The sequence below is a fragment of the Salvia hispanica genome, chromosome 4, assembly GCF_023119035.1.
Source record: "Salvia hispanica cultivar TCC Black 2014 chromosome 4, UniMelb_Shisp_WGS_1.0, whole genome shotgun sequence".
Lineage (NCBI taxonomy): Eukaryota > Viridiplantae > Streptophyta > Magnoliopsida > Lamiales > Lamiaceae > Salvia > Salvia hispanica.
Window position 1 is genome coordinate 25,990,193 of NC_062968.1, and position 21,429 is coordinate 26,011,621.

Below are 21,429 nucleotides of genomic sequence, written 5' to 3' on the forward strand. Positions count from 1 at the left end.
GCATGTGCTATTCTTATGTTATCTTGTTCACATGTGCTCTTCTTATTCTCAAAGATGAATTCCAACCTGATATTCATAATTCATATGTGATTAAATTAAATATTTAGTAATTCTCCAATTTTATTATGAAAAACAACAAAATTAATGAGTAATAATGAAAATAAGAGTTATTAAGGGACATTTATGTAAGTATACAAGACTTTAGGGGTCGCATCTGCAAAAAAGCGAAAATTTATTCTGCAAAACCCCCAAACCCCAACGAGCTCGCTCCAGCAGCTTTTGGATCTCTCGTCGCAGGCGCAGTGAAACTGAAAACCGATTTCCCTCGCAAAAATGGTTGAATTCTTCTCCGGATGCTTCCATTTTTCTGATTTTTGAATTAAGGGTTTAACCTAATTTACTTGTTTTTCTTTCTTTTTTCTCTCTTCAATTTGCAGTTGTTCTTCTCGTATTTCAAGGATTTGGTGGGGAGGGAAGTGACGGTGGAATTGAAGAATGATTTAGCGATTAGAGGGACTCTGCATTCGGTGGATCAGTACCTCAACATTAAGCTGGAGAATACTAGGGTTGTTGATCAGGACAAGTATCCCCATATGGTATTATCTCATCTCTCTCTCTCTCGCTTGGTTGCTTTCGTGTTCTACGATTTAGGGTTAATCGAATAATGTGATCTTTTTGTTATCTGGTTTTTCGTTCTTTGATTTCTGTTTTTTCCTCTGTGTGTGGGATTTAATTAGGGTTTTAGTGTACTTTCTATTTGTGAAGTTTGGGCTTAACTCTTTAGTGATGGTTTCATGTATGCATATGCCATAGTATGATTTGGGAGTTTTAATACTTCCCTCCTGTTGCTGAACAAACAAGGCTGAAGTGTTTAATTTTGTTTCTGTATTCAATCAGGAATAATCTGAGTTAGGCTAGTCGTTTCGGGTTATGAGTGAGTTGAGTTGTAGTTAATTGTTTTGTCGAGGCCGCTTGTGCACTGGAACTTTGAAGTGTGATGGAGAATGAAGAGTCTAGTTTTTGGTTTCTTGGTTTAATACGAAGCATTTGGATTGAGTTGTTGTGGTTAATGTTTTGTTGAGGCTACTAGTGCACGGGAACTTTGAAGTTTTGATGGAGAGTGAATATTCAAGTTTTTTTATGTAAAAATTCTCTTTTAACTGTCTGTAAAGCTGGTTTCATGGTTAATACCACGCATTTGGCTTTTTTGTTGTTCATGTTTTGTTGAGGGCTTGAGGCTGCTTGTGCACCGGAACTTTGAATGTTTGATGGACAATGAAGAATCATGTTTTTGTATGTACAAATTCTCTTTCTGCTGTCGAGCTGTAAAGCTGGTTTCTTCGTTGAATATGAAGCATTTGGCATCAGAAGATTTCATTAAAAACTTCACTTGGTGTGTTTGTAGATTCCCATCTTTACAAGTGTTTGTAGTAAAAGTCTTCTATGACAACGTGTATGTTTATTTGCATCTGTTGACTTCCGTTGCCATATCTGAGTATTCATGGCAAGTAATTTCCATCCGTGCATCTGTGATCGATTGATTTCTCCTCATTAATACTGTTCTTGATAGAGTTAATTCCCTACGTTCATGTATTATATCCATACTATCTTGTGCTCCTGCTCAAGAAATATACTTTTTGCAGCTTTCAGTGCGAAACTGCTTCATCCGGGGATCTGTGGTCCGATACGTCCAATTGCCGCCTGAGGGAGTTGATGTGGAGCTTCTGCATGATGCGACTAGAAGAGAAGCACGCGGCGGCTAGCTCTCGGTGACATATGAGCTCGAAGCAGTGGGTTCTTCGGCACAAGATTGGAGAAGCCTTTTTATTCCTGCATATGCTAGTCTTTTCTCTAGGGCTAATAGCTTGATTGTGTAGTTGAAACTAATCAAATCTTTTGCAAGTTTTTGTACTATAAACCGTGAATAGTGGCTGTGTGTTTACCCTCGCCGCTCTCTATCTTGAAAATTTTACTCCATTCGTCCTAGGTTACTTGAGGCTTATTTCATTTCGGGTCTGTCTCCAAGTTTAGTTCAGTCATACTCCCGCAAAAAATAACTAAATACATTATGATCTTAGATCATAGTAGTACTTTATTAAGTGGGAGTATTATATATTTGGAGTTAAAATTTTTATTTCAGCGATCAATCAAATTTTTGGAATTGATAGTAAATAACTTGATTACTTATTTAACGTATCATTGTTAGATGCAAACCAAGGTGATGTCACATTGCAAGTAGCGAAATGATAGCGTGTTATACTACTAAATTTAATGATTTCATTTGTTGTACTTCCTTGTATCTTGTTTCTTATTTTCACTTTTCATCTTGATACATTTTAATATGGGGTATATCATAATTCAACATATGAAATTATAAATTTCAATATAATATAATGTTGTCTTTACTACCGGTACTTGATGGAGTAACATTTTTTGATTGACGTCCGATTATGTCACATAAGCAAGTCATCAAGTTAATAATTTAATTAAATTTAAATTCAAAACAAATTAGTAGCAAAGTTGGTGTATAAAGGCAAAATTTAACTAAGATACAGAAATTTAAACGCAAACTTAAACACAATTAATTTTATAAATCACTTAAAAAAACAAACCTTCATTTGATTTTAGATTTATTTTCGAAATTATTTTGCATCCAAATCAGCGAAAAGCCGAAAAGAGTGCCATCGTTTCCACGTGTTCAAATTATTCATTTCCATGGATTCTAATTCTATCCATAATCCTCACAAAACCCTTGCGATGTCGTCGAAGAGGTACGATTTCTATCAAATTTTTTTAAAAATTCAGCTTGTTTATCGGAAAGTTGCACCGCAATACTGTAAAAATTGCTTGAAAAAATGTGCAGCGATGATCACACTGCTTAATTTGACTATAACATTACTCACTAGCTGATTCTGGTAGTTTGAGTGATTTCTCTCTTGTTGCCAATGGCTATTACCAGCTCAGTTTTTGTTGATGTCTTTGTTAGGGAGCTGTTTTGTGGATTTGAAATGTTGTGATTATGATCAAATGGCCAATTCAACCTTTAATCAAATTTCGGAAGAGTAATTCTAATTTGTGGATGCAGTTTTTGTCTTTGCGAGTTGTTCCTTTATATTCTGTTGATTGATTGATGTTTTGAAGCAACCTACCATTTGGATTTTGGTTTGATTTTAGGCATAGATGCGCAGCATGTTTCAAGCAGTACAAGAAAAGGGAACATCTTATCGAGCATATGAAGATCTCGTATCACTCGGCTCACCAGCCAAAGTGCGGCGTATGCCAAAAGCACTGCAAATCATTCGAATCACTGAAGGAGCACACAACTGGTGAATTTACTTACACATTATGATCATAATTGCATTATATGGTCAAGATTGGTTTTGATGCTCGTTTCCATTTAGGCGCACTGTCAAAAAGGAATTGCTCCGAAGTTTTCTCTGAAAGAGGTTGTGACCTCTGTATGAGAATTTTCGAAAGCTCAGTTTTTCTAATTGAACACGAGCAAGTATGTCGCCTACGGGCCCCTACTCCCTTGGTGAGTTAGTGATGCTCTGCTTTCGTACTATAATTACAATGCTAAACATTTTCCTACTAGGAAGTTCTTGCCTTGTTAGCAGGGGCCTAGCGCAGAATCTCAAATCTATGATCCTCCACTAATCATTGAAAACGAGCGTGGAAGCCGCCCTGAGGCTGTTGCTATTGATTGTGCAATGGCTGGTGGTGGAAGTGATGGAACACTTGATGTATGTGTGAGGGTATGCCTTGTCAACGAGGGGGAGAAACTGATTTTCCACGCATACGTTCTTCCGCAAATTCCTATTACTAATTATAGGTAATTAGGTATCCTACTATCTTGTGTTTTCCTGTTTAAATCAGCTACTCTTCGTTCTAAACAGAAGTCTCGCTTTAGGTATGAGGTCACTGGGATTACGGAGGACCATCTAAAAGATGCCATGCCGCTAGAGGAAGTGCGGGATAAGATTCTGCATATTCTGCACAATGGAGAATCAATTGGGATATTGCGCTTGAGTGGTGGAAAGGCCCGGGTTCTTGTAGGTCATGAACTTGAACGTGACTTGTATTGCCTAAGCACGCATTATCCCGATCATTTGCTTAGGTGAAGTCACTGTGTGCTGGAATTTCCACTTTCATGAACTGCCAATGAATTTTATGGGTAGTTTCTGCTGAGCTAGACTTCTTTTGCTTATTTGCTTCTCAATCTGTCACCTGCAGAGATACGGCGAAGTACCCTCCTTTAATGAAGACGAATCTCGTGAGCCACTCGCTTAAATACCTAGCCAACACCTATCTCGGGCAAGTTCTCTTTTCTCTTGACTCATATTGGCCTTTCTCTGCAAATGTCAAGAAATTGTCTAGTTACTTGTAAATGCTCCTTGACTATTTAGAACATAAATTTCTCGATTGCTCCTTCGCTACATGGCTTGATATCGTCTGGATTCTGCACGAGGGCCTCGTTTTTAACCACAAAGCTCATGCTTGGCTCTAGTATATTTTCAGGTACCATATGCAGTCGGAGATGCACGATCCGTATCAAAATTGTGTATCCGCGATGAGATTATATACGAGACTTCGCTCCCAGAAACACCAAACAAAAGCAAACGAGCTTTTAGCTACTTGTCGAAAGCTTACGAAGGGTTATGACTCATTGACGTACAAGGAGATTGAGGGTATGTCATCAAACGAGCTCTTTGATGTCTCAAAATCTAATTATAAGTGTTGGTGTTTGGATTAGTTGATAGTATGTCCACCATATCTTTCAGATGAATATTTGAATATTTTGGTGCTAAAAAATTAAAATATTTCTTTTACATAAATCCATGTTTAGTTCATGATTTGGTGATAGATTTGCAGAGTTTAGATATATTTGGTCAAATTCAATAATTTGGGATAAAATCATAAAAATAGTGATAATTTGAGATATATTTGACTATCAAGTGAGTCTATTGGACTTAGATGAGTTTTACACAAGTTTTCCTTTTTGGCTTATGAATATTGTTATGGTTGGCGCTTGGCAGATCGTGCTAGTTGGATTGTTATATGATTGACTTTATGACAATTCAACTTGTTAAAGTCAAACTCGAATAATAAATCCCGAACACAACATTAATTCGACATGCTACATTCAAATCCTAACATGGTCTCACATGACACGAACTTGTTAGTGACACGATCTGATTGGTGTTGTCATGATACTGTAGCAACGCGACTACGGTACTAACCTGGCACGACGATATACTAAAAGTGAGAAATTGATAACTTAATTTTACTTTCAATAATATATAGTACCGTAATAAAAATTCTCACATCTAACCTTTTTTTTACTATGATTTTGGAATTTATTTGATTATATTACGAAATATTACATGAATTTTAACTTATTGCGTCTCAAATTCCATTAGAGCATCTCCAATGCAAATAAGCCAGCCATAGGCCAGCCACTTTCTCCCTCGCTACGTCTAAAGACTAAAAATCTACCTGCCACATCGGATTTAGGCCACCATATGCCGTTACGCGCAATAAAAATAATTCAAAATATACTATATTTACGGAATTAAAATTACGATTAAATTACGGAATTAAATTTACGACATATATACGGGAAAATTAATCCATTCCATTCAAAAAAAAGTACAAAGATTTTAAAAAAAAAAAACATGATTTTTTTTTTTAAAAAAGGGCTTCCACGCACGAGCCCCGCCACTCTCTACTCTCATCGCTGCCGCGCCGTCCTCGCTCACACTGGGCCGCCGCGCCACCCGTGGTATCTCGAGCCCACCGTCGCAACCCCTAGCCCGGTGCCCTCGCGACATCCAAATTAATCCGCATGCTCGCGAGCATCGAGTTCAAGAAACATCTTCTCCGTGGGGTCAGTGGCCGCGTCCTCCAATCTTGGAAGACCTTGTACATCACAACGCCGAAAAACGGCCGACCGCGGCCCTGATGCGCTCCCACACCCCTTCCGGACCTCCTCCCCGCCGAAGTCCTTCCCCGTGCGGCAAGTTGCCTCCCCGTAGCTGCCTCTAATCTTCGCCCACATGTTGACGACCCGCGGTTGTTCGCAACCAGCGGATCGCCGCACACCTCCAACCACCCCCTGGCCACCCCGGCGTACTCATCCTCCGGCCGGGGGTGTCGTCAACAACGGGCTGCGACGACTCGCCGACTGCCTTGGCCTTCCCCCTCGTCTTCTTCTTCTTCTTCGCCGCGGCCCGCCCCGCTGGAACGGGAGTGTCCGGATCGCCGAGATCGATCCCCATGTCATGGAATGACAAAAGGTCATCGCCAGTGAACTGCGTCTCCACTGGGTTCGACGTGTGAGACGAAGCCGTCAAAAAATCCAGAGAGGGACGATAGATCGTGTCCCCCCTCGGTGACCCCTACATCCCGGGATGCATACCCATCATCTGATCGTTGTTGTGATCCATCGCTCGATGATGCTCTTGTACGAAAGTTAGAGAGAGAGAAAACTCGTTAAAACAAGTGGTGCAAATGAAAATGAGACTAAAATCGCGTTTATATAGGTTTTAAAAAAAATAAAAAATCGTCGCTGGCCGATCGGGCCACCACACATGGCGGCCAGCGCTTCGGCTAGCGACGCGCGTTCGGCTAGTCCACGCCGAAATTTTCGCCGGTCGCCCGCTGGCCGCCTCCAATGGTTCTGCTAGCCATGGTTCACCTTCGCCGATCGGCCAGCGCCGCAAATCGGCTAGCCGGTCGCTAGCCGACCATTGGAGATGCTCTTAAGTCAAGAAGGACAGCTTTTATGACACGGTCTCGCGAACTTATTTATTTCCATACTTGTGAGGTTGGAAATTTTCAATTGAACCATTATTGACACGAAAATGGAAGTTTTATTTTATGCCCTTGATATAAATAAAAGTCAATTTTATACAATGTCACGTTCACGTATCGTTCCACAAATCCATGTTTGGAATTTGATAAGTGATATGGTTTAGTCAAAAGTTAAAACTCAATTCATGTTTAGAATATATTTCAAAACATACTAGTATATTTTAAAACATGCTGGGATTCTAAACATGTCATACTTCGTCTTCTAATGAATAAAATATGATTTTCTTAAATTAAATTATTGACTAAGAATTTAAATATCCCGGTATAAGAAGACATAACATAATGTTCGATTTGACCGATCTAATAAATTTAAGTTTTATGACCGTTGTTTGATTATACGATTTGATATTTAGTCATGACACTTATTAAACATGACTTATGAGTCTTTGTATGACAATATATCTTCACTCATTGCATATTGAAATAATTTCAAGAAATCACATGTTTCTTCCTATATTTTATTCTCATTATATCTATTGTGTAACTATGAGCTAATTTAATATTGAGAAGTTTGGAACAATTTACTCTTGAATAACCGAACACATGATACTATCAACCAATCACTCAATATATTTGTGTTTAAGTTTGATGCTTAATCTCATTTAAGCATTTTGACATTTCTATGTGACAAAATTAATCTCGAATTAATTTAATTCAGGCATTTTCGGAACTTAGTTAATCTTTACCATTACAAGTTTCCGAACACAAACACACTCCATTCATATGAGACATGTTAACGTTCGATTTAATGATTAGATTAGATTAGACTGAGTCTCTATAACTAAAGCTAATAGAACTCGATGCTTGATCTCATGACAAAGATACATATAACAACTAGCCTCGTTCACCGTATTTATTTCGACGTGGATCAAGTGTTAGATCAATAGAAGCTTCGGAAGAGCTAATATTTTAGTGCCCCACAAAATTGACTACTGTGATTACTTCTTCTCCCTCTATTGTTTCTTCTGTTCAAATTTGCATTCACACACTGAAACGCGTAGCCGGAAATCCCCAATTCCATGCCCTAATTTTCCGCTGCTCCGGTGCTAGAATTCGTCAATTCGAGATCACATGGCGGCGGCGGCGGCGGGGGAGGACGAGGAGGCGGCGAAGCAGCGCCTCTGGGACGGCGTGCTGGAGCTGACCAAGTCCGCGCAGGAGAGGGCCACCGATCCCCTCATGTGGGCCATGCAGCTCTCCGCGAGCCTCACCACCGCCGGAGTCTCCATGCCCTCCGTCGAGCTCGCGGAGCTTCTCGTTTCTCACATTTGCTGGTCGAATAACCACCCGATTGCCTGGAAATTCCTCGAGAAAGCGCTGACTATTCGCATCGTCCCACCCATGCTCGTTCTCGCACTTCTTTCCACTAGGTTAGTGTCAATTTTGTTCATAATTTGCGTTTCTCTGGTTGAATTATGATGTGTATTTGTATCGGGCATGATTTCTCTTCTAGGTATGACTGTTAAGCTAGATTGATCTGTTTACAGCTTAATTCTTGGGCATCTTAGTGTAGTAGTGCTCTTATTTGAACCAGAATAGTATTACTTATATTGCAAAGAAAAGTGGAGGGAAGCTAAGAGTGCTGACCAGAGTAATGTTCTGCAGGGTAATACCGAGTCGAAGGAGGTACCCGGTGGCATACAGATTGTATATGGAGCTTCTTAAGAGATATGCATTCTCATTGCTGTCGCTGATCAATGGTCCTAACTATCAGAAGTATAATATTATTGCTTTATGCTGTGTGTCCGGGTTTCAAATTTGACTAATCTTTTGCTATACTATCAAAGTAATGTATAGTGTTGATTTTGAACTCTTAGATTTCCTATCCTCTGCCACCATCTGTGGTATTGCTTAGCAGAATGATACGATATTACCTAATGTGGCCAAAAGATATGTATGTGTTAGAAAAATTGCTGTGTTTAACTTGAAGTTCAGTTTAGGTTCCGTGAGCTATAAATCATAGTAATAGACTTGGGTGTTACTGATTATTTGAGCTGTTTCATACTTTCATTATCCGTATATATTTGCTTGGGACATACTTGCTAGCGAATTTGTGAGCTCCTAATTTCTGTTGAATTTCTTGATCTTTTGGCATCAGACAAGATCCAGTTTCTGTTACTCCAATTGATAATTGGAACCACTGAATTTCAGGATAATGGAATCTATCAATGATGTTCTCCAGTTTTACCAAATATTTGGTGTTCAATCCTCCGAACCCGGGATTCTCATTGTTATATTCGTGTTCTCTATTGTATGGGAGCTACTTGATGCTTCACTTGATGATGAAGGTCTGTTAGAATTCACAGCTGAAAAGAAATCAAGGTGGCCAGTTAGGAGTCAAGACATGGACATTGACCATCTTGATAATTTTGATGGGAAAAGAATGGAACGCCAGGAAGCATTGAGTAAGATAAATACTATTATGGCCGTTGAAATGCTTGGGGAGTTTTTTCGTGATAAAACAACTTCTAGGATTCTCTACTTGGCCCGTCGAAACATGTAAGCTTCTTTTCATTTTGGCTTTATTGGTAAAATTGTGGAATATCTTTTGCATTGAGTAGATGACAGAACAGTGAATACTTTTCCATTTACGGTATATAGTTTGGCAACTATAGCTGTCGGACTTCTTTCCTTTGGGATTGTATGCAGGATCTGAAACATTCACCTCCTTTTACTTTTAGGCCAGCGCATTGGGAATGCTTCATCGACCATTTAAGACTGCTGGCTGCAAAGTCTGGTTCTCTAAGAAACTCGAAAAATATATCCCCAGAGGCACTCTTGCAGTTGACATCTGCTGCCCGCCAAGTTCTGTCACGTGAATGCAAAACAAACTCACAGAAACAACTTCATGCAGTGACAGCTATTTCTCCTATGTCGTCTGCCAGCCAGTGTCATGCTACAGTTCGTTCTGCACTTTGGCTTCCCATAGATCTTTATTTAGAAGATACAATGGATGGATTACAAGTCAGAGCTACCAGTGCTGTTGAAACTCTTGCTGGTACATTTACCTACAAATACAATTACAAGTTTTCAAGCCTATATTTCGTATATATATATTTCTCAACACTGAAATGGTATGGCAGGTTTGGTGAAGGGTCTGCAGGCTTTAAATGAGACCACTTGGCAAGAGGCGTTTCTTGGTTTGTGGACTGCAGCTCTACGTCTTGTCCAGAGGGTGGGTGCTAATTCAACATACATGAAATGCATTAATTTTTTCTTAGTATAATCAAATCTTAAATTAAGGCAGTGTTTTTGTTTCTCTGCTTGATCAACTGATCATTAATTGAAGCATACCTGATAATACTACCTACTTAATCATGTTGAAATATGATCAAGTACTCACTGGATATTATTGACTATTAATTCCTTTGAACAAAGAAAAACACAATGCTCACTTAATGTGTTAGCATATGATTTTCCTCACTTACTAAGTACTCCCTCCATCCCCTAAAAACAGAAACTCTTTCCTTTTTGGTCCATCCCCTAAAAATTGAAACTTTCTATTTAAGGAAATTTCTTTCTCTCTATTGAGGTGGGATCCATTTTCCACTAACACACTTTTCTTTCTATCTCTCTCTTACTTTCCCAATTTTGCATTGAAACCTGCACCCTTTCAAAATTTCCTATATTTAGAGGACGGAGGGAGTAAGACCTTTGGCATATGAGTTTTTGTTAGCTCTTTGATCTTGATACATTCTTATAAATTTGATAGTTTTTTCTTCAACTGGAAAAGAAATAAAAAACTATTTGAACTATTCAATCTAAAATATTTTGCCTAAATTCTCTGCATGAAGCTGCTGATAGTATTCACCTGGTAAATTGCATGTTGGTGGATGTTGCCATTGTTAATTAGTTTGGTAGAATTGACATGTGGAATCTTTACATTTGTAAGAAATTAAAAAATGTGTTGAAAACTTTCCTCTGTATCTTACCTTCACAGGAGAGGAATTCAAGTGAGGGTCCTGTTCCTCGTCTTGATACTTGTTTGTGCATGTTATTGTCCATTGCCATACTTTCAGTTGTTAATATTATTGAAGAGGACGGAAATGAGTTGAACAGTGAAGCTGAGCAATGCTCCGTCAGTCAGAGAAAAAATATTGAACAGGTGGGAAAGCGCCGACAAGACTTAATTTCAAGCCTTCAGCGGTTGGATGACTTTGAAGGGTTGTTGACTGCACCACCACCTGTTAGTTCTTTGGCCAATCAAGCTGCTGCAAAAGCAATGTTGTTCCTTTCAGGCATGTCTGTTGGCAGTGGCCATCTTAGTGGCATGAGCTTGAATGACGTACCCTTGAATTGTTGTGAGTATCTTGTATAGCCTCTGCTTTTAATTTTTAAGTAATAACCTATCTCATTTTATTTTTGTTACGTGTGTTTCATCACGAACATCAGGAATTTATGTTTACAAAATTACCATTTGTTATAGTTTGTCTGGGATTTCCTTTACCTGAGATTGTTTTATTTGCTTTCTGATTTTGAGCTTCAATTGTCTTAAGTAATTATTACAGATAACACTATTTCTTGTGATATGAAAAGTGAATTTGCTTCATCATTGCTTCTTCCTTCTGGCTCAAAGATTGGGCCTCATTTACGTTATTTATGTTTTTCATTTTTATATGCCCATATCTACATATGTCTGTGTTAGCTCTTTCCCCAGGTATCATTCTATGCATAACCTCTGCATCTTTCCTGCTCTTCCATGTTCCTGTTAATGGTTGAAAGTGGCCCCGCTGATCTGTTTTTAATCACATGCAGCTGGTAATCTCAGGCATCTTATTGTTGAATCTTTCATTGCTAGAAATGTGTTGGACACATCAGCATATATGTGGCCTGGATATGTAAAAGGTTGCTGCAGCCAAATTCCTCGAAACATTTCCGGGCAAGTGCCTGGATGGTCATCTTTCATGAAAGGGTCACCTTTAACTCCTCCAATGGTCAGTGCATTGGTGTCAACTCCAGCAACTAGGTAGGTGCTACTTATGATTTTGAAAAGTTTAATCTCTTTCATAACTCGTGTACGTGCTACTTAGATGCGAAGTGACTGAAATTATAATCCTTTTATCAGTTTGGCAGCTAATGTTGCTAACAAGGCTGTATATTTTAAAATTTGATCTATTAAATTATTGCTTCATTTGGCATGGTGATGTGACTATTATCATCTGTTTAACTAAATATCCTTATTTCATAAGCAACTGACTCATATATTCCGAGCTTCAGTTGGTTGGTGGCCAATAATAGTAAGATGCATATATAGGGTTGTATTTTAGTGTTTACTTCTATATATTCTGTTAGTAAGAAAACTGAGTTTGAGCTTGTGGATCAATATAAGCTTAGCAGAGTTGGAGCGGTTGTATGAGATTGCTGTCAGTGGCACAGATGATGAGAAGATTTCCGCTGCTACAATATTCTGTGGGGCTTCTCTTACTCGTGGTTGGAGCATACAGGTAATACATTTTTGAATTTGCTGATGGAAATAAGTACTACTGATTACATGTCTCTGCAATATTTCCCACCTTCAGTTTATGTTGGTTGATTGCTAATTCCCTGAACCTAAAAATAGAGGAGACAGCATATGAAGAAGGCATAGGTCATTATTTTAAAGCAGAGTAGTTCCCCCCCCCCCCGCCCCTCTCTTTCTCTCTTTTCTGAAGATAAGCTGTGTGTATATGCTTACAGGAACATACAGGCCTTCTAATCACAAGATTGCTCTCGCCTGCTCTCCCTACAGATTTTTCTGGATGTGAAAGCCATTTGATAGGTTATGCTCCATTTATGAATGTTATTCTTGTTGGAGTATCATCTGTTGATTGCATTCAGATATTTTCCTCGCATGGCTTGGTAGGTCCAGCTATGTCAATCTTCTGTCTTTAATTTCATTTTCTTGAAGTTGAATACCATGATTAAAAAAAAAGAAAAAAAGAATAACATCAAGAGGGAGTAGAACAGAGCAATAAGGTTTTGTTGAAGCCAAGTCAAATTTCTTAATGTTTTTGTGACTAATATGCTCCAACATTGTACTGAAAAAATTATTCAGGTTCCTCAACTTGCTGCTGCCTTGATGCCAATTTGTGAGGTCTTCGGTTCTTATGCACCCACTATGTCCTGGAGTCTTAGCACAGGCGAGGAAATTTCCTCTCATGTTGTATTTTCAAATGCATTTACTCTGCTGCTGAAGTTGTGGAGATTTGATCAGCCGCCTCTGGAACATGTAATGGGGGACGTTACGCCAGTAGGATCTCATTTAACTCCAGAATACCTCCTATTGGTGCATAATTCCCAGTTAGCTTCATATGAGAATTCACCAAAAAATAAAAATAAAACAAATAGGCCATCGAGATTTTCTCCGAAAGGACCCGTATTCATTGATTCTTTTCCAAAATTGAAGCGCTGGTACAGAAAACACCAGGAATGTATTGTTTCTATTCTTTCTGGTCTAGTACCAGGAAATCCTGTCCATGAGATTGTGGAGGCTCTCCTAAACATGATGTTCAGAAAAATTAACAGAGGTCAACCCCTGGCTTCAACAACTTCTGGAAGCAGCGCCTCATCTGCATCTGGGTCTGATGATCACTTTCTCCGTCTTAAGCTACCTGCTTGGGATATTCTAGAGGCTGTTCCTTTTGCCCTGGATGCTGCCCTTACAGCCTGTGCCCACGGGAGACTATCACCTCGTGAATTGACCACCGGTTAGTTAAAATTTTTACAATTATATGTACTTGGTATTTACTATTTTGGGAAGATAGATTTGTTTAATGTAAAATTCTGTTACTCCAGAAATACTTTTTTCTGCTTATGAACTCCATTTGCTTGCACTGTACAAGAGAAAATACCGATTTTGCCCAGTTTCTTAAATTCTTTGTACCTGCCAACAAAATCACCCATGACTTTATCTGATTTAATCATCAACTATAATCTTACCAATCAGCTAGTATTATATCTTAGATTGTAATCTATGACTATCAGTCACGTACCATTCAGTTTTAGATTCTCAAAACTGCATAAATCAAAAGTAGAAAATGAATGAATGTGGTTTGTAAAGGCATTGGTCCTGTTGCATCTGTACATCCATTGTTAGTTGCACGCTGTCAGTTCTGTTCCTTCCATTTGTGCATCAACATGACAGAGTGATACCATTGTTTTTCGTCTCAGGTCTCAAAGATCTTGCTGATTTTCTTCCTGCATCTTTGGCCACTATTGTAAGTTACTTGTCAGCAGAAGTGACTCGGGGTCTTTGGAAGCCTGCTTTTATGAATGGAACCGACTGGCCAAGCCCTGCTGCAAATTTAGCCATGGTTGAACAGCAAATACATAAAATATTGGCTGCAACTGGTGTCAATGTCCCAGATCTTTCTGACGGTATGTCTTTTTTAGTGCTGGTCTTATATTGTCTATAATAACCTCTAGTAGACCCGTTGTAGCTGCCTTACACAGCCTATTGCATCTTAGTTTTCTTTTCTCTAGAGTTCACTGTATATCTTTTTGCATAATTAAATTGAATTTGATCCAAAATATAATTATTATGTACTATGATAAAGTTAATTTAGATAATATAGGGAGATTTTGTTGGGGTAGAGGCATGTCTTCTGGAAAAAACATTGGAACTTTCTAGTGCTGCAGAAAATGCGACTCCCGTGACTATTGATCGCTGGTTCAACATTATGCTAACAAGTATCTTCTTTGCAGGGGGAAGCTCTATGCTCACACTTCCATTACCCTTGGCAGCTCTGGTGAGCCTCACAATAACATACAAACTCGACAGAGGTTCTGAGCGCCTTCTAAATATGGTCGGTCCAGCCTTAAGTAGTCTTGGCATAAGTTGTCCATGGCCATGTATGCCAATAATAGCTTCTTTATGGGCTCAAAAAGTAAAACGGTGGAGCGACTTTCTTATTTTCTCCGCATCCCAAACTGTGTTCCACCACAATCGTGATGCCATAGTTCAACTCCTCAGGGTCTGCTTTGCTGCAGCCCTTGGTTCAAACTCTTCCTCCGTTGCAAGCAAGGGTGGCGTGGGTGCTCTTCTGGGCCACGGCTTCGGTTCCAATTTCTCTGGAGGCCTTTCTGCTGTAGCCCCCGGAATACTCTACTTGAGAGTTCACCGAGCTGTCAGAAACATCATGCTCATGATAGAAGAAATCGTCTCTCTCTTAATGCACACTGTTAAAGATATCGTGAACAGCGGGTTACCCCCGGAGAAAATGGAGAAGCTGAAGAAGACAAAGTTCAGCACAATGTACGGCCAGGTTTCGCTCTCTGCTGCAATGAGTCAGGTGAAGCTCGCAGCCTCACTCGGGGCTTCCTTAGTCTGGCTCACCGGTGGATTAAGCTCGGTGCAGGCGCTATTCAAAGAGATACTCCCGTCGTGGTTCATATCCCTCCACGGCTCTGACCCCAACGGACAGGATTCAGGAGGAGGTATGGGCGCGATGCTGGCTGGGTACGCCCTCGCCTACTTCACCGTATACTCTGGGATATTCGCGTGGGGGGCTGACTCAGTGTCGGTTGCGTCCAAACGACGACCCAAGGTTCTCCAGAAGCACTTGGAGTTTGTCGCGAGCGCCCTCGATGGGAAGATATCGCTCGGGTGCAACAAGGCCACGTGGAGGGCGTACGTGACAGGGTATCTGAGTTTGATGGTGAGCTGTACGCCCGCGTGGATGCTCGAAGTCGACGTGGAGGTTCTGAAGAGGGTGAGCAAGGGGCTGAAGCAGTGGAATGAGGAGGAACTGGCGTTGGCTCTTCTTGGGATAAGTGGGTTTGGTGCAATGGGTGCTGCTGCAGAAATGATAGTAGAAACAGGAATATGAATTTTGGTAGATGATTAGCGAGAAATATTTTTAGTATGTATATAAAAAATGGACTTTCTCTTAGATATATTATGTATAATTCAGATGATTTTAGCAACTATATATCATAAAGATTGGCAATTGGAATGGACTAACTTTTACTTGAATTTCAACTGTTGTGGTTTTTCAATACAAGAGTAAAATGTGGAGCATTTAAAATGGAGATTCAAGCCAATTTCAATAAGAACTCATAGTTATTCATCTATTTGTCTAAGAAAAATAAGTAAATCTATACTACCATTAAAAGCTCGGTTTCTTTTGGGGGGAAATCAAAGGGAATTCCTTCCTGTTTTCAAATTTTCAATTTGGAGGGAATTTTGCAAGTGGTAGGCGCCAACTCACACTTCCATGCTTTGACCAAAATTAAATGACCCCACCACCTTCATGCATTAAAACCATCAGATAATAGCATCATTTTTAATTGTAAAGCTGACTAAACATCACATCATCTATATATATAAATACATTTTGTATGCATATGAAACACATAGCATAATAAGGTTTTCCCACCCAAATAAAAAGTAGGTTTTGCCTCCAAAAGAAAACGTGGGTTTTCCCTCCCAAAAATAATGTGGGTTTTCCCCCCTCAAAAATGGAGGGTTTTTTTGGAGCTAAAAAATGGGAGAAATCTGTTCATTCTAGAACAAAAAAAATTTGAAATTTGAAATTTAAAACCCAAGATTATTTAGAAAGTTGCTCTATAAATATTAGTTGCAACAACACACATTCATAAATTACAGGTTCTTCTCTCTCTCTCTCTACGATTTACTTTCATATCTTTCATCATCTTTATACTTATTTTTATTTTAATATTTTATTGCTTATCTTGACCATTTATATTTTGCAGATATTTAAAGTATGTGAATATTATCTAACATTTTTCTTTTTTACATAAATTATAGGTTCTTCTCTCTCTCTCTACGTTTACTTTCATATCTTTCTTCATCTTTATATTTTTTTTATTTTAATACTTTGTTGTTTATCTTGAGTTCTTGACCATTTATATTTTGCAAATATTTAAGGTACGTGAATATTATCTAACAATTTTTTTTACATAGGTTAACTCTTTAAACCACAACAACATTACCTTCTATTAATACTCACCATTGTTTGTCCTATTAAATCTAATATCTCACAACATCTTCTGGGTTTTTGCAGATATTAACAAGCATTGAATATCAAAAGAGGAGTAAATTAGAGAATGATAAGAGAAGTACAGATCCAGTAAAGGAAAAATACAAGAACAGATGAAGACACTAACGAAATTAGTATAGGCCGTGGCTTGCCGGATCTGTCCAACCATTTATACATAGGAAGTGAAACTAAATAGCTGAAAAAGGAGGGATATAGAGATGAAAAGAGTGAGAGATAGAGAGGGGTGAAAGGAGAGAGGAGAGAGAGTACTTTCCTAGGGAGTAGTAATATTATTTATCATTTTATACTCATTTTGTACATTTGAGTGTCAGATGCACTTTTTTTTCTTTTTAGTAGTAATATTTTTTATCATTTTGTACGTTTGAGTGTTAGATGGACTTCTTCTTTTTTTTAATATATTTTGTGTAAGATGATTAGTCCAAAGATAAGAAAGGGAAGAGAAAAAATGAAGAGGTTTTTCTCTTCCATTGTTTTGATTAATAGGCAATAAATGTATAGACATTGTGGAGCAATAATTGCACAGAAAATAGAATGGAATGCATTTCATTTTCCATAAAATATGAGTTTGTCGTATCAATATAATAGAGTACTACATAATTATAAAAGATTAAATATCTTAGTTTTCAACTGTAAAATGGGTTTTGAGTTTTATTTCTCTATTTATATGTATTAATTCTCATAAGTCCATTAAATATATATTCTAATCAAATAATTTCAAATAGTATTAAATGGAGTACAATTTTTTTACAGGTCAATAAATCAACTTATCTAAAATAAAAAACATCTACAATGTCATTTTTTTATTTTATTGAACAATACTCTATGTAAATGGAGTATATATTTTTATAGATCAATAAATCAATGTCATTTCTTTCTTTTATTTTAATATAATATATTTTCTTTTATTTTTATATACTTTAAGCCATAATATAGAAGTCTCTATTTCTTCACTATTGGTTCCATAAAGTATATTGCAAGGAAGAGAGAGAGAATGAGAGATACAGTTAGAAATAGAGTAAAGGCCAAAACTGGTCCTGAACATATCTCCATTTTACGATTTTGGTCCTAAACATTATCTTTTGAATTTTTTGGTCCTGTACATTTCAAATCGGGTCACAATTGGTCCTCCGTTAACAATTCCGTTAATTTTATAACGATCAACAAGTTTAACCCAATGTTGACCAACTTAAGCTCTTAATTATGATTTTTAACTCACTAATTATATTCTTAATTATTTTAATAGATTACTCATCATTTAATATATAAATTAAATAATATTAAAAAAATGAGAAATTCAAAAAAACAACATCAATCACATAACTATTTCTTCACTTTGTCAGACTAATTTCCGTGTTCTCCACAAATCAACATAGGATGAGCTGAAAAATTTGCTCAAAGATGCAGAGTTCATCACCATCAAACAATCAAAACAAAACCCCTAATTCCAAACACAAAACACAAAACAACAAAAAAAAAACAAGAACAAGACCTAATTTACTTTTTCCCCCTTTCATATTTACAAGTAAATCTGCATCACTAAAATAATCAAGATGCCGCCGCCGCTTGCGGAAAAGGGTAAAATCTGGGCCTCGGGGTGATCGTGCTGGAGCTCCTGACGGCGAAGTCTCCGAGCGAGGCAAAAGACGGGCTGGATCTGCCGCAGTGGGTGGCGTCGATTGCGAAGTAGGAGCTGATGAGGGATGCTTCTTCTTGCCGACGTTGCGGCGGTGGATGAGTGAAGAGAGCAACAAAATACATTTTTTTAGTACTGTGTTTAAGTATTCGTTATTGATTTACTCGTTTGGAATCCAGGTTTTGTTGTTTGTTAGATTATGCTATTAAGTGTGTATAATACTCCAGTACTACTTCTTTGATTTTTTGTGGGCGGAATTGCATTGAATCCTAATTTTTGGTCTATGGTCTCCAATGGTACAGCTTGATGGTGATGAACTCTGCATTTTTGAGCAAATTTTTCGGCTCATCCTATGTTGATTTGTGGAGAATACGGAAATTAGTGTGGGACGGTGAAAAAATAGTTCTGTGTTGTTTTTTGAATTTCTCATTTTTTTAATATTATTTAATTTATATATTAAATAATAATTTATTAAAATAATTAAGGATATAATTAGTGAGTTAAAAATCATAGTTAAAAGCTTAAGTTGGTCAACATTGGGTTAAACCCGTTGACCGTTATAAAATTAACGGAATTATTAACGGAGGACCAATTGTGATCCGATTTGAAATGTATAGGACCAAAAAATTCAAAAGATAATGTTTAGAACCAAAATCGTAAAATGGAGATATGTTCAGGGTCAGTTTTGGCCTTTACTCTTAGAAATAGGTGGTGCAAAGAGTTGGGATTAAGTTTAGTAGTTATATGATTATTGTGAAGCAATAGATTTTAAACCTCATTAACTGAGAGCAATGGTACCCATTCTTAGTTGAAGCCAAAATATATATACTGTCATAATTTGTAATTGCAAGTTCCAATATATTTCATTGGTGGACAATATTGATGACCAACTTGACACTTTATATAGATGCTAATATTATATATGTATGCTCATATATATCTCGAGAGAGAGAAAGTAGAACAAGGATGAGGAGGTGAGATTAAAAGAATAAGAGGGGGTCAGAGGGGTTGGAAATTTAGTACTTCCCATTTTTTTTTAATTGAGTAGACTGCAATATTAAAAGTAAGTTACATCAGATTCAATTCTTTAAAGTCAAATTCAGCCATTAATAATTAATGCCTTTAACAGGTTACATAAGTTAAAATCCTATACTTTTGTAAAGTAAATAAATTTAAAAAAAGGTTTCAACAATCAATATTTTTTGAGCAGATGCAAATATGATAATTTAAATCATCAAAATACATATAAAATAGTTAGGGACAACATATTTTGAGCTATTTTTTCTATTTCAACAATGATAACTATAATTAATTAATATTCTCAGATTTACAACATTTTTCAGTATGTTATAGTAGTATAGTATGAAAACAAAGAATGAAAATATTAAAAGAAGGGAGAGAAATAGATGACTGTGTTTCATCAAATATTTATTTAATGATTTGAATAGTTAATATTTTAAATATTCTCAAGAATGAACACTATAACTAATATTTTAAGATTATACAATATTTTTAAATTATTTTATAATATAGAAACAAAGATTGATAGAAAGAAGATAAGGTATAAAACTATTAAAGAAAGAAGATATTAAAAGAAGAGAGAGAAATAGATGGATCGTTTGATGTATAAAATCTTGCGTAGGGGATCTACTCCCTATAAATTGTTGGTTCGAAAGATGGAAAGTAGCTTTTAAAGATATCCTATTAACCAATGGTTTCAAAAATATAACTCTGATTTTCGCAGAAATAAATCCTGCAAACTTCATCTATAGCAAATTGGAAGAGTATTCTCTCTAATTTTTAAGAATAGAGGTGTACTTCTTTACCATTGCTTTCATACAGTATATTGCAAAGAAGAGAGAGAATGAGAGATACAATTAGAAGTAGGCGGCGCAAAGAGTAGGATTAAGTTTAGTAGTTATTATTATTGTGAAGCAATAGATTTTAAACCTCATTAATTGAGAACAATAAATATACTGTCATAATTTGTAATTGCAAGTTCCAATGTACTTCATTGGTGGACAATATTAATGACCCTTTGACACTTTATACAGATGCAAATATGATATATGTATACAGATGCAAATATGATATATGTATATATATCAAGAGAGAGAAAGTAGAACAAGGATGAGGAGGTGAGATTAAAAGAATCCGAAGGATTGGAAATTTGGTAATACTATTTCCTATTACTCCACAATTTAACTATTCTTTTCATATATTATTTTCTCTTCCTATTTAATCTATTTTTGGCAGATTTTATTTTAATCATTTTTATTCCAAAAAATTTTCCACCAAAATTTACAGTTGTACTGCTTATAAAAAGAGAGGAGATTCTTGAGGGATTTGAATATCCCAAAATTCATATCCATCCAATGATGTCTACATTGCTAATTTATTTTGTTTCTTTTCATTTTATAAAATGTGAAAAGACTGAAAAGATTGAAAACCTTCATTTCCAGACATTGAGGATTGTGCAAAGAGTGCAAGTTGCTTCCCACTTTGTTTAACTGAATAGACTGTCGTATTAAAAGTAAGTTTTATTTTTTATACTTATATAGAAAATAAAATTTTCATTAAGGACAGATCTATATATACACCGAGGTTAAAAATATGTCTTCTTAATATATGCAATTATTTAAAGTCAAATTCAGCTATCAATAATTAATACATTTGACATGTTACATAAAGTTAAAATCCTATACTTTTGTAAAGTAAATAAATTTGAAAAAAAAATCAGCAATCAATAATTAATATAGTATAATATTAATAGGTACTAATATATACTGTCACACCCCAACTCTTATGACTTATGCACTTACCAAAAATAAATTCAAAATTTAAACTAAATAATCCATTTGTCAAGTAAATAGAGCACACATATTATATCAATCCAAAAACCAACATTTATCAAGTACATAT

At 36.9% G+C, this 21,429-nt stretch overlaps 3 protein-coding genes across 6 annotated transcripts; all 3 read left to right on the forward strand.

The window, feature by feature from the left end:
• The first annotated feature begins 207 nt into the window (after nucleotides 1-207).
• On the forward strand, nucleotides 208-1,991 carry LOC125220041 (sm-like protein LSM2). Its single transcript, XM_048122154.1, has 3 exons — nucleotides 208-336; nucleotides 438-596; nucleotides 1,644-1,991. The coding sequence occupies exons 1-3, from the start codon at nucleotides 334-336 to the stop codon at nucleotides 1,761-1,763; spliced, it is 282 nt and encodes a 93-aa protein (XP_047978111.1). The 5' UTR covers nucleotides 208-333; the 3' UTR covers nucleotides 1,764-1,991.
• A 667-nt stretch (nucleotides 1,992-2,658) lies between these two features.
• LOC125219620 (RNA exonuclease 4) lies at nucleotides 2,659-4,878 on the forward strand. 4 transcript variants are annotated; one of them, XM_048121642.1, is made up of 7 exons: nucleotides 2,659-2,771; nucleotides 3,175-3,326; nucleotides 3,402-3,535; nucleotides 3,615-3,832; nucleotides 3,911-4,117; nucleotides 4,234-4,314; nucleotides 4,519-4,877. In XM_048121642.1, exons 1-7 carry the CDS (start codon nucleotides 2,716-2,718, stop codon nucleotides 4,751-4,753), a joined length of 1,083 nt encoding a protein of 360 aa, XP_047977599.1. In that variant the 5' UTR covers nucleotides 2,659-2,715; the 3' UTR covers nucleotides 4,754-4,877. The 4 variants fall into 4 exon arrangements, with proteins under 4 accessions (XP_047977599.1, XP_047977597.1, XP_047977598.1 ...); XM_048121640.1 differs by lacking the exon at nucleotides 2,659-2,771 and adding an exon at nucleotides 2,784-3,062 and having other exon boundaries at nucleotides 4,519-4,878; XM_048121641.1 differs by lacking the exon at nucleotides 2,659-2,771 and adding an exon at nucleotides 2,784-3,062 and having other exon boundaries at nucleotides 3,618-3,832; nucleotides 4,519-4,878.
• A 2,881-nt stretch (nucleotides 4,879-7,759) lies between these two features.
• LOC125221739 (mediator of RNA polymerase II transcription subunit 33A-like) lies at nucleotides 7,760-15,826 on the forward strand. Its single transcript, XM_048123961.1, has 12 exons — nucleotides 7,760-8,243; nucleotides 8,479-8,589; nucleotides 9,025-9,372; nucleotides 9,555-9,871; nucleotides 9,957-10,048; nucleotides 10,814-11,174; nucleotides 11,629-11,839; nucleotides 12,203-12,317; nucleotides 12,550-12,711; nucleotides 12,908-13,559; nucleotides 14,023-14,229; nucleotides 14,557-15,826. Exons 1-12 carry the CDS (start codon nucleotides 7,945-7,947, stop codon nucleotides 15,678-15,680), a joined length of 3,999 nt encoding a protein of 1,332 aa, XP_047979918.1. The 5' UTR covers nucleotides 7,760-7,944; the 3' UTR covers nucleotides 15,681-15,826.
• The last annotated feature ends 5,603 nt before the right edge of the window (nucleotides 15,827-21,429 follow it).

Excerpts from the sequence above, each read along its gene's own strand:
- LOC125221739 (XM_048123961.1), top strand. The coding sequence starts at position 7,945 with ATGGCGGCGGCGGCGGCGGGGGAGGACGAGGAGGCGGCGAAGCAGCGC. Across the intron at positions 12,318-12,549 it reads CTCGTGGTTGGAGCATACAG|GAACATACAGGCCTTCTAAT; the intron begins GTAATACATTTT and ends ATATGCTTACAG. Across the intron at positions 13,560-14,022 it reads ACCTCGTGAATTGACCACCG|GTCTCAAAGATCTTGCTGAT; the intron begins GTTAGTTAAAAT and ends TTTTCGTCTCAG.
- LOC125220041 (XM_048122154.1), top strand. Across the intron at positions 597-1,643 it reads AGGACAAGTATCCCCATATG|CTTTCAGTGCGAAACTGCTT; the intron begins GTATTATCTCAT and ends TACTTTTTGCAG.
- LOC125219620 (XM_048121640.1), top strand. The coding sequence starts at position 2,974 with ATGTCTTTGTTAGGGAGCTGTTTTGTGGATTTGAAATGTTGTGATTAT. Across the intron at positions 3,063-3,174 it reads TTTAATCAAATTTCGGAAGA|GCATAGATGCGCAGCATGTT; the intron begins GTAATTCTAATT and ends GTTTGATTTTAG. Across the intron at positions 3,536-3,614 it reads TACGGGCCCCTACTCCCTTG|CAGGGGCCTAGCGCAGAATC; the intron begins GTGAGTTAGTGA and ends TTGCCTTGTTAG.